Raw genomic sequence first — 16,087 nt, forward strand, 5'->3', positions numbered from 1 at the left:
TTGGAAGGGAAGGCACGCCATTTGGCTTTTTGAATGGAAAATTAGCTCCAATCATTAGCGGACACCATGTCGCGTTTGGAGAGCCCCTGTTTGCCTAAACATTGGAACTTCCCCATAAGTGACCCCATTTTGGAAACTAGACCTCCCAAGGAACTAATCTAGATGTGTGGTGAGCACTTTGAACCCCCAAGTGCTTCACAGAAGTTTATAACGCAGAGCCATGAAAATAAAAAATAATTTTTCTTTTATCAAAAAATTTTTTTTAGCCCTGAATTTTTTATTTTCCCAAGGGTAACAGGGGAAATAGTTGTTGTCCAGTTTCTCCTGAGTACGCTGATACCCCATATGTGGGGGTAAACCACTGTTTGGGCACACGTCGGGGTTCGGAAGGGAAGTAGTGACGTTTTGAAATGCAGACTTTGATGGAATGCTCTGCGGGCGTCACATTGCGTTTGCAGAGCCCCTGATGTGCCTAAACAGTAGAAACCCCCCACAAGTGACCCCATTTTGGAAACTAGACCCCCAAATGAACTTATCTAGATGTGTGGTGAGCACTTTGAACCCCTAAGTGCTTCACAGAAGTTTATAACGCAGAGCCGTGAAAATAATAAATACGTTTTCTTTCCTCAAAAAAAAATTTTTTAGCCCTGATTTTTTTATTTTCCCAAGGGTAACAGGAGAAATTTGACCCCAAGAGTTGTTGTCCAGTTTCTCCTGAGTATGCTGATACCCCATATGTGGGGGTAAACCACTGTTTGGGCACATGCCGGGGCTTGGAAGTGAAGTAGTGATGTTTTGAAATGCAGACTTTGATGGAATGCTCTGCGGGCGTCACGTTGCGTTTGCAGAGCCCCTGATGTGCCTAAACAGTAGAAACCCCCCACAAGTGACCCCATTTTGGAAACTAAACCCCCAAGGGAACTTATCTAGATGTGTGGTGAGCACTTTGAACCCCCAAGTGCTTCACAGAAGTTTATAACGCAGAGCCGTGAAAATAAAAAATCATTTTTCTTTCCTCAAAAATAATTTTTTAGCCCGCAATTTTTTATTTTCCCAAGGGTTACAGGAGAAATTGGACCCCAAAAGTTGTTGATCAGTTTCTCCTGAGTACGCTGGTACCCCACATGTGGGGGTAAAGCACTGTTTGGGCACACGTCGGGGCTCGGAAGGGAGAGAGCACCATTTTACTTTTTCAACGCAAGATTGGCTGGAATCAATGGTGGCGCCGTGTCGCGTTTGGAGACCCCCTGATGTGCCTAAAAAGTGGAAACCCCTCAATTCTAACTCCAACACTAACCCCAACACACCCGTAACTCTAATCCCAACCCTAACCACAACCCTAACCCCAACACACCCCTAACCCTAGTCTTACCCCTAATTCCAACCCTAAGGCTCTGTGCTCACGTTGCGGATTTGTGTGGATTTTTCCGCAGTTCTTGAAAAATCTGCAGGTAAAACGCACTGCGCTTTACCTGCGGATTTACCGTGGATTTCCAGTGTTTTTTGTGTGGATTTCACTTGCGGTTTCCTATTATGGAGCAGGTGTAAAACGCTGCGGAATTGCACAAAGAATTGACATGCTGCGGAAAATACAACGCAGCGTTTCCGCGCTGTATTTTCCGCACCATGGGCACAGCGGATTTGGTTTTCCATAGGTTTACGTGGTACTGTAAACGTGATGGAAAACTGATACGAATCCGCAGCGACCAATCCGCTGCGGATCCGCAGCCAAATCCGCACCGTGTGCACATAGCCTAATTCTAACCCTAATTCTAACCCTAATTCTAACCCTAATTCTTACCCTAATTCTAACCCTAATTCTAACCCTAGCCCTAAGTGCAACCCTAGCCCTAAGTGCAACCCTAGCCCTAAGTGCAACCCTAAGTGCAACCCTAAGTGCAACCCTAAGTGCAACCCTAGCCCTAAGTGCAACCCTAAGTGCAACCCTAAGTGCAACCCTAGCCCTAAGTGCAACCCTAAGTGCAACCCTAAGTGCAACCCTAAGTGCAACCCTAGCCCTAAGTGCAACCCTAAGTGCAACCCTACCCCTAACCCTACCCCTAACCCTACCCCTAACCCTACCCCTAACGGAAAAACAAAAATAATTATATTTTCTGTATTTTATTATTGTCCCTACCTATGGGGGTGATAAAGGGGGTGATTTATTTACTATTTTTTTTATTTTGATCGCTGTGATATTTATCACAGCGACCAAAATGTGCAGGAACGAATCTGCCGGCTGGCAGATTCGGCAGGCGCATTGCGCATGCGCCCGCCATTTTCCAAGATGGCGGCGCCCATGAAGCAGACGGCCGGACACCGGGAGGGACATCGGAGCTAGGTAAGTATGGGGGGGGTGGGACCGGAACACGGGGGGGGGGGATCGGAGGACCTGGGGAGCGGACAGGAGGACCCGGGGAGCCGACAGGAGGGAGGAGGGGAGCGGAACGGAAATCGGGGCAAAAAGGACGACTGGGGAGGCGATCGGTGGGGTGGGGGCAGATCGGGGTCTCCAGCCATGGCAGATGCTATTGCAGCATCGGCCATGGCTGGATTGTAATATTTCACCATTTTCATAGGTGAAATATTATAAATCGCTCTGATTGGCAGTTTCACTTTCAACAGCCAATCAGAGCGATCGTAGCCACGGGGGGGTGAAGCCACCCCCCCTGGGCTGAAGTACCACTCCCCCTGTCTCTGCAGATCGGGTAAAATGGGAGTTAACCCTTTCACCCGATCTGCAGGGACGCGATCATTCTGTGACACAGCATATGCGTCACAGGTCGGATTGGCACCGACTTTCATGACGCATACGCTGTGTCACAGGTCGGGAAGGGGTTAAAAGGTCTGAACATATACATATTATAATGGGAATACAGCAAGGTGTGTATAAGTGTCCCTGCCACATACATACAGTGGCGGAGAGAGATGGGTATGCAGGGAGAGTAGTATTCGCAAACACAGAGTGACCTATATCGAATGCAGTGCCACCGACCCCTGCAGCAAACCCACCCACCCAAACAATTTCCAGATACTAGACGTGAGGTAGAATCTGAAGTGACATCACAGGAAGCAGGAGATTCCCAGGGCATGTGACCAGAAGAGCAGCTCAGGTTACAGAAAGATTTACCAAAGCAAGGTATTTGGTGGAGAGCTTATCTATGGCTATTCATTTACATGTGGAGAACATGGAAAATGTGGCCAACCCCTTTAATCAACCTATTGGCCAAAACTTTGGTCATCAATTTGACCTCTATTGGGAGTAAAGATGTTGACTGATATGAATTGGGTTGAGATGATCTTTTCCCGATTTTAATATTAGCTCTACTCTGGTTTATTTCATAAAGTCTGGCAATGAACCCATTTCCCATCACCTCCTTAAAGTCATGTCCCTGCCTTTGAATACAGGCTTGCATGCAGAGCCCGCATGACTCTTTCCCTGCACATGACGGCTGATTTAAATCAGGCATCATGTGTGTCATAGGAAATATTAAAATCCCTACACCACATGGAATTGTAGAGGCAAAAATAGCTGACAGTCGGATTCAGACTGATACCAAGCCACATTCACTCACCCCCACCCTCCTCCTTTTTTCACATACAATTGTAGTACGAGATATGAGCTGGCAATCCAAGGTGCCTTTATGCGAGTCACATAGTTAAACACTTGAGAAATGTGTAAGACTGCAATGTATAGATTGGAGACAGAAGTCCATAGTGTATAGAAAAAGCGCTATAGATTAAACAGGTGATTAAAGCAAGAGGCCTTTTATTCCTAGGAAATACAATGTCCTTTAAAGGGAGATGCTCTACATTTACCCTAGACACCTTGTATCCCTTCCCGCCAACCACGAACAACAGACAGTGGACTGTATGTACTGTGTGTGATGTTGAAGTGGAGGAAGAGGAGAGAGCACTTGAAGCTGCGCTTGCCATCCACTCGAGCACATGGTCTTTCTGGGCCTCATCAACAATGCATACCGCTGTGTGGCTGTCAAGGAAAGGTCGTGGAGTAGCCCGTCCAGTAACAGAAGTTGTCAGTTGTGTTTGTATACGATGTGATGTTGTTGGTTCACTAGTATTTTCACTAACTTTACAGAAGAAAGAATGGTTTCAGTGTGGATGAGGTCTGTATACCAAAGAAGATATGCTCCAAAACAATTTCAAACTGAGATCTTCCCTACTGTATCACGTTAGTAACCAAATAAAGTATTTTTTTTAGTGTGGATGAGGCCTGTGTTACCTAAAAGACATGCTACAAACAATTTCAAACGCTCATCTAGCCTGCTGTATCACGATTGTAACAGAAAAAAATATTTTATTATTTTTTTTTTTTTACTGTGCAACAGCTCTGCACACAGAACAATTTCACCGCCACTAAATAACAAGGTAGGATATGGAGGACTGAAACACGTTAGCAACTGCAAAAAATATATCATATTTTTCTGACTATAAGACGCACCGGACCATAAGATGCACCCCAAATTTTGGGATGGAAAATAGCAGAAAATAGAATTAGACCTACCAGTAATTCGGTTTCTAAGAACCTTCCACAACAGCATAGGAGGTTGTCTCCACACCCTAATGGGGGACAGGAAGCACAAAGAGGTTAAAAGCCTCTTCCACCTCCTATACACCAGTGACTTACAAATTACATCATAGCACCGGTTACCTTTAAGGCTCCCAGGAAATATCCAAGGAACATTGGGAAGGAAATAGTGCTGTCATGGAAAGTTCCTAGAAACCGAATTACCGGTAGGTGTATTTTTATTTTCTCCAGTCACCTTCCACAACAGCATAGGAGCAATACCAACCAATTCTGCACTGGGGGGATAACAGCCTGGAGAACTTTCAGACCAAAGGCTAAATCCCTATTGGACAGCAAGTCCAATCTATAGTGCCTGGTAAAGGTATGAAAGTGAAGACCATGTGGCAGCACTGCAAATTTGCTCGATAGATGCGCCAGCTCTCTCAGCCCAGGAGATCTTGTAGAATGCACCTTAATCCCAGCAGGGGGTGTCATTCTGGGCTAAATATGATTCGGATATAGCCCTCTTTTGATCCAATTTGCGATGGTGCTCTTTGCCACCTTCCTACCCCTATTCCAGCCTGATGATGAACAAACAGATTCTGGTCAATCCTCCATGACTTGGTCTGATCCAGGTAGTACAAGATCGTACGTCGCACATCAAGGGTATGAAAATCCTTTTCCCCTGTATTTGCTGGATTCTGGCAAAAGGAGGGGAGTATGATGTCCTGTGAACGGTGAAAATCAGACACTACTTGGGTAGAAAGGACGGATCAAGATGGAGAACTATACAATCGTCTCTGATTATTAGATATGGTTCACTTATAGACAACGCCTGTAGTTCCCCTACACATCTTGCTGTAGTTATAGCTACCAGGAAGCTGAGGGTTCAGGAGGATAGAGGTTCAAATGGAGGTTGTGTGAGGCCCCTAAGGACTATGTTTAAATCCCATTGGGGGGACAATAGACTGCTTCTTAGGACACCATCTAAGGGCTGATACCATGAACCTTTTAATCCAACGGTGGCTAAGTCCTGATCAAACACAGAGCTTAGGGAAGAGACCTGAACTTTTAAAGAACTAGGCTTAAGGCCTAGCTCTAACCCCCTCTGTAAAAAGTCCAATATCTGAGCTATATTGGGGTGGAATGGGTCTGGCGAGTTAGGTATGCACCAGGATGAAAACTTTTTCCATACTTTATTGTAAATGGAATTTGTGACTAGTTTTGTGGACATCTGTAAGGTGGTGATTACTTTGTAAGACAGTCCCTATGCACGCAATACCTGGGCTTCAGCAACCAAGCTGCTAATTTTAGCCTCTGAGGATTTGGATGAAGCATTGGTCCCTGCGAGAGAAGATCTGTATTCAGCGGTATCTGGATTGGTCCATCTGCCTGGAGATCGATGACTAGGTTGAACCAGCTCCTTTTGGGCCACATTGGAGCCACCAGGATGGTTGATACTTGATCTTCCCGAATCTTCTGTAGAGTCCTTGCCAGCATCGGAATCAGAGGAAATGCGTACACCAGCCAGAAGTTCCACTGCTGTGCAAAGGCGTCCACTCCCCTGGAACTGTACCTGGGGTTTAGGGAGAAATAGTTTTTGACTCGTGAATGCTGGCGAATAAATCGAGTAGAACTCCCAAGAACCTACTTGTTGTGGAGGGCAGGAGTTCTGACTTCTTTAGATTTGGGAGCCACCTCAGGGATTGTAGAATGTCTAGAGACCTTACAACATGATTCCTGAGAGTCTGGGCAGATGGAGCTATGATCAAAAGATAGTCCAGATAAGGCACAATACAGATGCCCCGTCCCCGGATGTAGGTTACTGCTTCGGACATTATCCTGGAGAACACCCTTGGCAAGACAAGATGCCGAAGGGGAGCACATTGTATTGGTAGTGCCTCACCTGCTGGTTTTGTAAGGCTGCAAACCTCAGGTACTTCCTGTGGCGAGGGTGAATCGGGACATGAAAATAAGCATCCTTCAGGTAGATGGTCACCATAAAATAATGGGGTCCTATCAGTGGAATTGCCGATTTCACTGACTCCATTTTGAACCTTCGGTATACAATATGACGGTTGAGACCCTTCAGATTTATTATAATATGTGCATCTACCGAAGGTTTCTTCACGATAAAGAGGCTTGAGTAGTGACCTTTTCCCCACTTGTCTACAGGCACTGGAGAAATTGCTTTTGACTTTAGCAGATCCTGAAGACTTGATAACAGTAGGTCTTTTTTTAACCAATAAATTTTTATTAAGTTTTAAACTGATACAAGTCATATAGTCAGTACAGAGATAATGGAATCAGTAATAGGTATATCACATGATTGCTTCCTAGAAAAAAGGAAGTCCCAAGGAGAACTCTAGTACAAAAAGTAGGGATCATATGAACTAAGGGGAGGAAGGAGAGGGTGGGGTGAGAGGGAAAGGTATACATTGGTCCATTGAAATATTAACTGATTTTGATCATGCGGTAATTATTCAATTTCAAATGCATCGTAAGTAGGAGGGGTATTGTGTTTAAGGTTGCGTGCGTAACTGATAACAGTAGGTCTTGAGATACCTGGGATGGAAGGGACGTGACTCTTAGACCTCGAGGAGAGGAGGATTCGAACTCTATAAAGAGGCCGTCATTGATAATATTGAGGAAACACTGGCAACTGGAAATGGCCAGGCACTGACGGAAGAAGTTCAAAAGCCTCCCCCCACAGCGCTGGAGTCATTATTTGTCCTGGTGCTGCTGTTGGGGGGACAAGAATGTCCTTTGCTTTGCCCTTAGCATAGCTCCACCTCCCTGTATCTCCTTTACCTCTGGTCTGCAGGTGTGATGCAGAGAGGAACGAAAAAAACACTTTTTGGCAGACTTTTGCTCAGCAAGGGATTTCTTTTTGTCTGTGGCTTTTTCTAGTATGTCATCCAGGGTTGGACCAAAGACATATTCACCTTTGAAGGGGATGGAACAAAGTTTAACATTGGATGTGATATCCCCACTCCACATTTTAAGCCACAGGGCACTCCTAGAGGGGTTGGACTGGACCAGCAACCTAGCGGCGATACCAACAGATTCGGCAGAGGGGTCCACCAGGAATCCAGCTGCATTTTTAAGCAACGGAAGAGAGTCTAGTAACTCTGCTCTTGAGGTCCCCTGAGAGATATGATTCTCCAACTGATCCATCCACCGAAAGAGGGATCTGGCAACACAAGTGGAAGCTATATTTTTCCTAAGTGAGGAAGTGGAGGTCTCCCAGGATTTTTTCAGCAGGCTCTCCACCTTCCTATCCATCAGGTCATTGAGTTGGGAAGAGTCCTCAAAAGGGGAGTGCAGTCTTTTTAGCTACTCTCGCCATCTGAACATCAACTTCAGGGATGTCTCAGGAAACAGATTCACCTTCTAGAGTTCCGAGGGGGTACTTAGTCGCTTCTCCGGAAACTCCCACTCTTGAGAGATCATATTCATGATGCCCTCATGGACCGGGAACCCAATCTGCCTTACCGCCTTCAACCCTCCAAGCATTTCATCCTGTACTGTTTGGGGAACCTGTACCTCCTCCAAGCCCATGGTGGACCAGACTGCACCAATTAATTCCTCCATATACTCCGTGAAGAAAAGATACATTTTAGACTCCGACATTTTTTGGGATGATTCCCATTTTTCTGAAGCCGAGCCATAAGAGTCCACAGACCCTGAGTCAGAGTTTTCAATTTGGAGCTTCATTTTCTTAGGGGCAGAAGGTCCTGGAGAAGGTGGAGGAGGGGGAGGGACATTTGGCCCTAACCACCTTATCCGTACACTCCTGACATAGTTTCTTCTCCCATCTTGATGGAAGCTTCTTGATGCAAAGGGCACATTTCAGGACCTTCTTAGCTAGGGTTTTGTGGGCAGACCTGTCTCCCTACGGAGAGAGAAGAATAAATAACAGGGACCAAAAACTACCCTGACTAGGGCCTACCCCCCACCACAGACTTACTGAGGCTGGGGCAGCGCTGGGCTCTGCAGATGCAGGGCAGGAAGCAGACACCATCCATACTTGCAGGGATTTAGCCTACCTGGTGGTGGTCTTCCGGCAGGTTTATATGGCGATAAACATTGCCCTCTCCGTCAAAAATTACACCCCTTCTCCTTCCCTGGGTCCTGAGCAGGCGTCAGAATCTTCAGCGTGCTCTGAACGCCGTTCGGGCATCCAGAGGTTCAGAGCGTCGAAACCCGGAAGTGCGTGCGCTCCAGCGTGGAACAAAAGGAAAGGAATTGAACTAGCCACATGATGACGTCACTTCCGGGTAGTAGAACAGCGAGCGAGGAGGAAGCCAGAGAGCTCAGGGAGGACTCCGGCTAAGGGGATCACTGGCCTGCTTTACCCCCTTAGCAGGGGAACAGGTGGGCCAGGAAGGTCCCAGGTCCACCCGGAGATGGGTGAAGGGAGCAGACTGGAGTAGGAAGGCAAAGCCCACGACCATGTGCTCATCTCTAGTTGTGAGCACATTGAGGGGTGCAAATATTAAATCTAGTCACTGCTGTATCTTCTGTCACAAAGGCCCCCCTCAAAATCACTTCAAATGTTATAACCAAAAAAAAATTGGTTTTGTAAACTTTGTTGAAAAAATAAATTGCTAATTAACTTTTAACCATTCTAACAAAAAAAAAAAAAAGTTTCCAAAACAATGCTGATGTAAAGTAGAAATGTTACTATTTGGTGTGGTATAACAATTTCAGAATCAGTGAGATCCGTTGAAGAGTCCCAGAGTTACTACCACATAAAGTGACACTGGTCACAATTGTAAAACTTGGCCTGATTAGGTAGGTGAAAACAGGCTTGGGGGTGAAGATGCCTGATCACTGTATCCTAAGGCAGGTCTCTATATGCATTAGATGTACATTGGAAAACAAAGTCATCACATTGTTTTGTATTAGTTTCCGTAAAGAAAAATGGGGCTTCCATATTATTTAGATCAAATTATTTTTATTATTAGAATTAAAGGAGGGGGAAAAATACACACAAAGGAGTTAAACAAACCTTTAAATTAAATAAATGACAAAATAACTATCTAAGGACAAAGATATGGGGAAACAAGGGTGTGAGTGGATAAAGGGAATGGGACAGGGAAAGGGTAAGCATTAGTGTTGAGCGATACCGTCCGATACTTGAAAGTATCGGTATCGGAAAGTATCGGCCGATACCGGCAAAGTATCGGATCTAATCCGATACCCGATACCAATACAAGTCAATGGGACTCAAGTATCGGACGGTATTCCTGATGGTTCTCAGGGTCTGAAGGAGAGGAAACTCTCCTTCAGGCCCTGGGATCCATATTAATGTGTAAAATAAAGAATTAAAATAAAAAATATTGCTATACTCACCTCTCCGACGCAGCCTGGACCTTACCGAGGTTATAACTCTGGAATGCTTCAGCGGATCTTGGCGATTCTGACATTGTTTTCTCGTGACCTATTGTACTTCATGATAGTGGTAAAATTTATTTGATATAATTTGCGTTTCTTTGTGAAAAAAAATGGAAATTTGGCGAAAATTTTGAAAATTTTGCAATTTTCCAAATTTGAATTTTTATGCCCTTAAATCACAGAGATATGTCACGCAAAATAACATTTCCCACATGTCTACTTTACATCAGCACAATTTTGGAATCAAAATTTTTTTTTGTTAGGGAGTTATAAGGGTTAAAAGTTGACCAGCAATTTCTCATTTTTACAACACCTTTTTTTTTTTTTTTTAGGGACCACATCTCATTTGAAGTCATTTTGAGGGGTCTATATGATAGAAAATACCCAAGTGTGACACCATTCTAAAAACTGAACCCCTCAAGGTGCTCAAAACCACATTCAAGAAGTTTATTAACCCTTCAGGTGTTTCACAGGAATTTTTGGAATGTTTAAATAAAAATGAACATTTTACTTTTTTTCACACAAAATTTATTTCAGCTCCAATTTGTCTTATTTTACCAAGGGTAACAGGAGAAAATGGACCCCAAAAGTTGTTGTACAATTTGTCCTGAGTACGCTGATACCCCATATGTAGGGGTAAACCACTGTTTGGGCGCATGGCAGAGGTCAGAAGGGAAGGAGCGCCATTTGACTTTTCAATGCAAAATTGACTGGAACTGAGATGGGACGCCATGTTGCGTTTGGAGAGCCCCTGATGTGCGTAAACATTGAAACCCCCCACAAGTGACACCATTTTGGAAAGTAGACCCCCTAAGGAACTTATCTAGATGTGTGGTGAGCACTTTGACCCACCAAGTGCTTCACAGAACTTTATAATGCAGAGCGTAAAAATAAAAAATCATGTTTTTTCACAAAAATGATCTTTTCGCCCCCAATTTTTTATTTTCCCAAGGATAAGAGAAGAAATTGGACACCAAAAATTGTTGTGCAATTAGTCCTGAGTACGCTGATACCCCATATGTGGGTGTAAACCATTGTTTGGGCGCATGGCAGAGCTCGGAAGGGAAGGAGCGCCATTTGACTTTTCAATGCAAAATTGACTGGAATTGAGATGGGACACCATGTTGCGTTTGGAGAGCCCCTGATGTGCCTAAACATTGAAACTCCCCACAAGTGACACAATTTTGGAAAGTAGACCCCCTAAGGAACTTATCTATATGTTTTGAGAGCTTTGAACCCCCAAGTGTTTCACTACAGTTTATAACGCAGAGCCGTGAAAATAAAAATTATTTTTTTTTCACAAAAATTATTTTTTAGCCCCCAGTTTTGTATTTTCACAAGGGTAACAGGATAAATTGGACCCCAAAAGTTGTTGTCCAATTTGTCCCGAGTACGCTGATACCCCATATGTTGGGGTAAACCCCTGTTTGGGCGCACGGGAGAGCTCGGAAGGGAAGGAGCACTGTTATACTTTTTCAACGCAGAATTGGCTGGAATTGAGATCGGACGCCATGTCGCGTTTGGAGAGCCCCTGATGTGCCTGAACAGTGGAAACTCCCCAATTCTACCTGAAACCCTAATCCAAACACACCCCTAACCCTAATCCCAACGGTAACCCTAACCACACCCCTAACCCTGACACACCACTAACCCTAATCCCAACCGTAAATGTAATCCAAACCCTAACCCTAACTTTAGCCCCAACCCTAACTTTAGCCCCCAACCCTAGCCCTAATCCTAATGGGAAAATGGAAATAAATAAATTTAATTTTATTATTTTTCCCTAACTAAGGGGGTGATGAAGGGGGTTTTGATTTACTTTTATAGCGTTTTTTTATATCGGATTTTTATGACTGGCAGCTGTCACACACTAAAAGATGCTTTTTATAGCAAAAAAGTTTTTGCGTCTCCACATTTTGAGACCTATAATTTTTCCATATTTTGGTCCACAGAGTCATGTGAGGTCTTGTTTTTTTGCGGGACGAGTTGATGTTTTTATTGGTAACATTTTCGGGCACATGACATTTTTTGATCGCTTTTTATTCCGATTTTTGTGAGGCAGAATGACCAAAAACCAGCTATTCATGAATTTCTTTTGGGGGAGGCGTTTATACCGTGCTACGTTTGGTAAAATTGATAAAGCAGTTTTATTCTTCGGGTCAGTACGATTACAGCGATATCTCATTTATATCATTTTTTTATGTTTTGGCGCTTTTATACGATAAAAGCTATTTTATAGAAAAAATTATTATTTTGGCATTGCTTTATTCTGAGGACTATAACTTTGTTATTTTTTTGCTTATGATGCTGTATTGCAGCTTGTTTTTTGCGGGACAAGATGACGTTTTCAGCGGTACCATGGTTATTTATATCCATCTTTTTGATCGCGTGTTATTCCACTTTTTGTTCAGCGGTATGATAATAAAGCGTTGTTTTTTGGCTCGTTTTTTTTTTTTTCTTACGGTGTTCACTGAAGGGGTTAACTAGTGGGACAGTTTTATAGGTTGGGTCGTTACGGATACTAAATGTGTGTACTTTTATTTTTTTTTTATTTGGATAAAGAAATGTATTTATGGGAATATTTTTATTATTATTATTTAGGAATTTTTTTTTTTTTTATTTTTTTTTTACACATGTGGAATTTTTTTTTTTTTTACTTTTTTACTTTGTCCCAGGGGGGGACATCACAGATCGCTGATCTGACAGTTTGCACAGCACTCTGTCAGATCAGCGATCTGACATACAGCCGGGCAGGCTTACCAGCACCTCCTGTGGACCCGGAAGCAGGGTGGATTGATTTAAATCACGCCGATTTAAATCATGATTTAAATCACGATTTAAATCAAAAGATTTCTTTCTATTTAAATCGGATCGATTTAAATCATGATTTTAATCATGATTTAAATCACTGATTTAAATCAAAAGGTTTTTTTAAATATAAATCACGATTAAAATGAGAAGTGAGAGCAGTGCGCATGTGCGCCCATAGTTACACGGACGAAACTAGGGGCAACGATCTAACGCCAGGGTGAGGGGGGGACCCCAAAGTAAGTAAAAATCTTTTTTGTTTTACTATATGGCAATAGGTAGGTGTTTAAAAGCAGCATGTCTTAATTGTATAAACTATTAATAGCCTCCACATTTTGTTCATACTGCCCCTTTAATTCCACACTTCTAGCTTGGTTTCACTTTTGGTTTAGTTTCTTTTTCCATTCAGTTGACATGCCCAAACTTGTTGGATAGTCAGCAGTACTTGGCTGTAGTAACAATCAAACTTCATAAGTGATCTGTGTGAGCCATGGCAGGTCGTAAGATAGACCCTATTTGGGTTCATTTTGTTGAGATGCCAGCAGCAGATCTTGGAAAGAAAGGTGCAAGAGCAAAGTGCAAATACTGTCAAAAGGATATCCAAGGACTTGTTTGCCGTTTGAAATCACATTATGAAAACTGCAACCAGAAGGGAAATGAAGATGTTGATAGTGATACAACTAATGTCAATGAACCCCCACAGCTTCTTATGCACCAGGAGCCTAGTACTAGTAAGTCTGGCAATTACAACCTATTTTTTTAACAGACATTTTACTGGGATGGTTAAAGTCTATGAAAAGAGAAATTTCTAGCACTAGTAGTTCTGGAGTATAGAATTTAAATTTATGTTAAGGCAATATTTCACAGAAAATTAACGCTAAAGGACATGTGCACCTTTATTTTTTTAAGGTGCACATGTCCTCCCCCCCCCCCACAGCGCTCTTACCTCCGATCCCCGCAGCGCTGAGATCCGTGGCTTCGTTTTGACCGTCCGCCTCCCGTCCTCCGGTTGCGGCCTACTCGCAGTGATCCAGCGGCGTGACGTCAGCGGGCCGCACGCTCCATTGAAATGAATGGAGGCGCGCTCGCGGACGGGCAGAACGAAGCCACGGATCCCCGCAGCGCTGACATCGGAGGTAAGAGAGCTGCGGGGGGGAGGACATGTGCACACTGCACCTTAAAAAATAAAGGTGCACATGTCCTTTAAGTAAAAATAAAGTGTGTATACGCTTATTTTTTTTTATTGTAGGCTGCAATTCACTTTTGAAGTCTGCCAAATTGACCATTTTTAAAAAAAAACATTTTTAAAACTTTTGTGACATAATTTTTTTCAGTTGCTCTGATATTAGTTACCAGTATTACAGCAACTTCACCGGAAAACTTGAGTAGCATAACTTTTGAGACAGCCCTTATAGGACGAGGACCATTACATTGTTCAAAAAGTTTGTTTCAAAATATTTTCGTTATATTTCTTCAAATACGCAGTCGATTTATATTTTTAATTTCTGTGCTTTCAGGGTCAAATATGGCTTGTGCTGCACGTGACAATCAATATCTGGGTACAACTTCAACAAAGCAGCCCAAAAAAAAACTTTGCGTGCAAAGTGTAGAAAAATTCATCTTAAAGACTACGACGAGCCAGAAAGAACATTTTGATGAATTAATTGCTAAATTCATATTTGCAACCAATTCTTCTTTCCGACTAGTTGAGCACCCATTGTTTGTACAAATGATCGAAGGAATTAGACCAGGCTACAAACCACCAAGTAGATTTGATATCTCAGGAAAACATCTTCAGGCTGTATACGACATAGAAAGAGCGGCTTGTACAAAATATTTGAAAGACAAGGTTGTTAACATGAGCTTGGATGGTTGGAGCAACATCCACAACGACCCCATAATTTGCACTTGTGTCACAACAGAAGATGGTGAAACTTACCTTACAGACACAATCGACACATCTGGAAATTCACATACTGCTGAATATTTACTTGAAATTGCTAAGAACTCAATTCACCAATGCCAAGAACAGTTTGGATGTAAAGTAAGGAGCTTAGTTACTGATAACGCAAGCAATGTGGCAAAAATGCGAGCGGAACTGGCACATGAGGATGACACAAATGTCATTACATACGGTTGTTCTGCCCATTTGTTGCATCTTTTGGCAAAAGACCTGCATATTTCGGGTGTCAAGGAACATGTTGTAGAAATTGTTAAATATTTCCGCAATAATCATTTTGCACATGCAACCTACAAGGAAATGGGAGGACTGAAGTTGGTTCTACCACAAGATGTTAGATGGAATACCTTGGCTGACTGCTTGGAACTGTTTATTAACAACTGGTCAAAATGACTGTCCATTTGCGAAACACATCGGGATAAAATTGATGCTAATATACGAAGCAAAGTATTAAATCTTGGTGTGAAGAGAAATGCCGAGGACCTTTTGGAAAGGTTAAAGCCAATATCGATTGCGTTGGATAAAATGCAGAAAGATACTGCAACCATAGCTGATGCCACAGAAGTTTGGAAAGATTTAGAAGGTTCTCTAGATCGCTTGAACCTCTCAAACAATGTAAAGGTTGCAATACAGCACCGCAAGGACCAAGCATTAAAAGAAGAACACTATTTAGCCAATATCTTGCATCCCATCTACAGAGGGAAAAAATTATCTGAGGCGGAAATCAACTCTGCAATGGAGTGGCTCGCCAATACTAACCATGACATTGTGGCAACTGTGCTGAAATTGAAGTGTGAATCTGCACCATTTCAAAAATACATGTTTGCAGATAACGTCGTTAATGAACTAAAACCACTGGACTGGTGGAAGTCGCAATCACTTGTTCTTCCAGCAAAGATAATAAATCCAGCTACTCAGCTACTGACTGCATCGGCTTCATCCGCAGGAGTAGAGAGATTGTTTTCTTCATTTGGTTTTGTGCACACAACAGTCCGAAACCGCTTAGGAACTGCTAAAGCAGGACAACTGGTTTTCCTATTAAAAGTCCTAAATAAACAGTAGGCTTAAAGGTATTCACTGAAGATGTTTGCTTACTTCAAACGTTAGGCCATGTGCACACGTTCAGGATTTTTAGCGTTTTTTTCGCGTTTTTTCGCTATAAAAACGTGATAAAAACGCGAAAAAAACGCTAACATATGCCTCCTATTATTTACAAGGTATTCCGCATTTTTTGTGCAAATGTTGCGATTTTTTCCGCGAAAAAATCGCATAGCGGAAAAAAAAGCAACATGTTCATTAAAAATGCGGAATTGCGGGGATTCCGCACACCTAGGAGTGCATTGATCTGCTTACTTCCCGCACGGGGCTGTGCACACCATGCGGGAAGTAAG

The 16,087-nt window shown here is 43.1% G+C and overlaps 2 protein-coding genes across 4 annotated transcripts in view; one reads left to right on the plus strand and one right to left on the minus strand.

The window, feature by feature from the left end:
* The window catches only part of CRTC1 (CREB regulated transcription coactivator 1), a 313,574-nt gene that overhangs the window by 212,871 nt on the left and 84,616 nt on the right, over window positions 1-16,087 (minus strand). The window lies entirely within an intron of this gene.
* LOC143782587 (uncharacterized) lies at window positions 13,257-15,597 on the plus strand. Its single transcript, XM_077270181.1, has 2 exons — window positions 13,257-13,467; window positions 14,254-15,597. Exons 1-2 carry the CDS (start codon window positions 13,272-13,274, stop codon window positions 15,087-15,089), a joined length of 1,032 nt encoding a protein of 343 aa, XP_077126296.1. The 5' UTR covers window positions 13,257-13,271; the 3' UTR covers window positions 15,090-15,597.

The sequence above is a fragment of the Ranitomeya variabilis genome, chromosome 1, assembly GCF_051348905.1.
Source record: "Ranitomeya variabilis isolate aRanVar5 chromosome 1, aRanVar5.hap1, whole genome shotgun sequence".
Taxonomy (NCBI): domain Eukaryota; kingdom Metazoa; phylum Chordata; class Amphibia; order Anura; family Dendrobatidae; genus Ranitomeya; species Ranitomeya variabilis.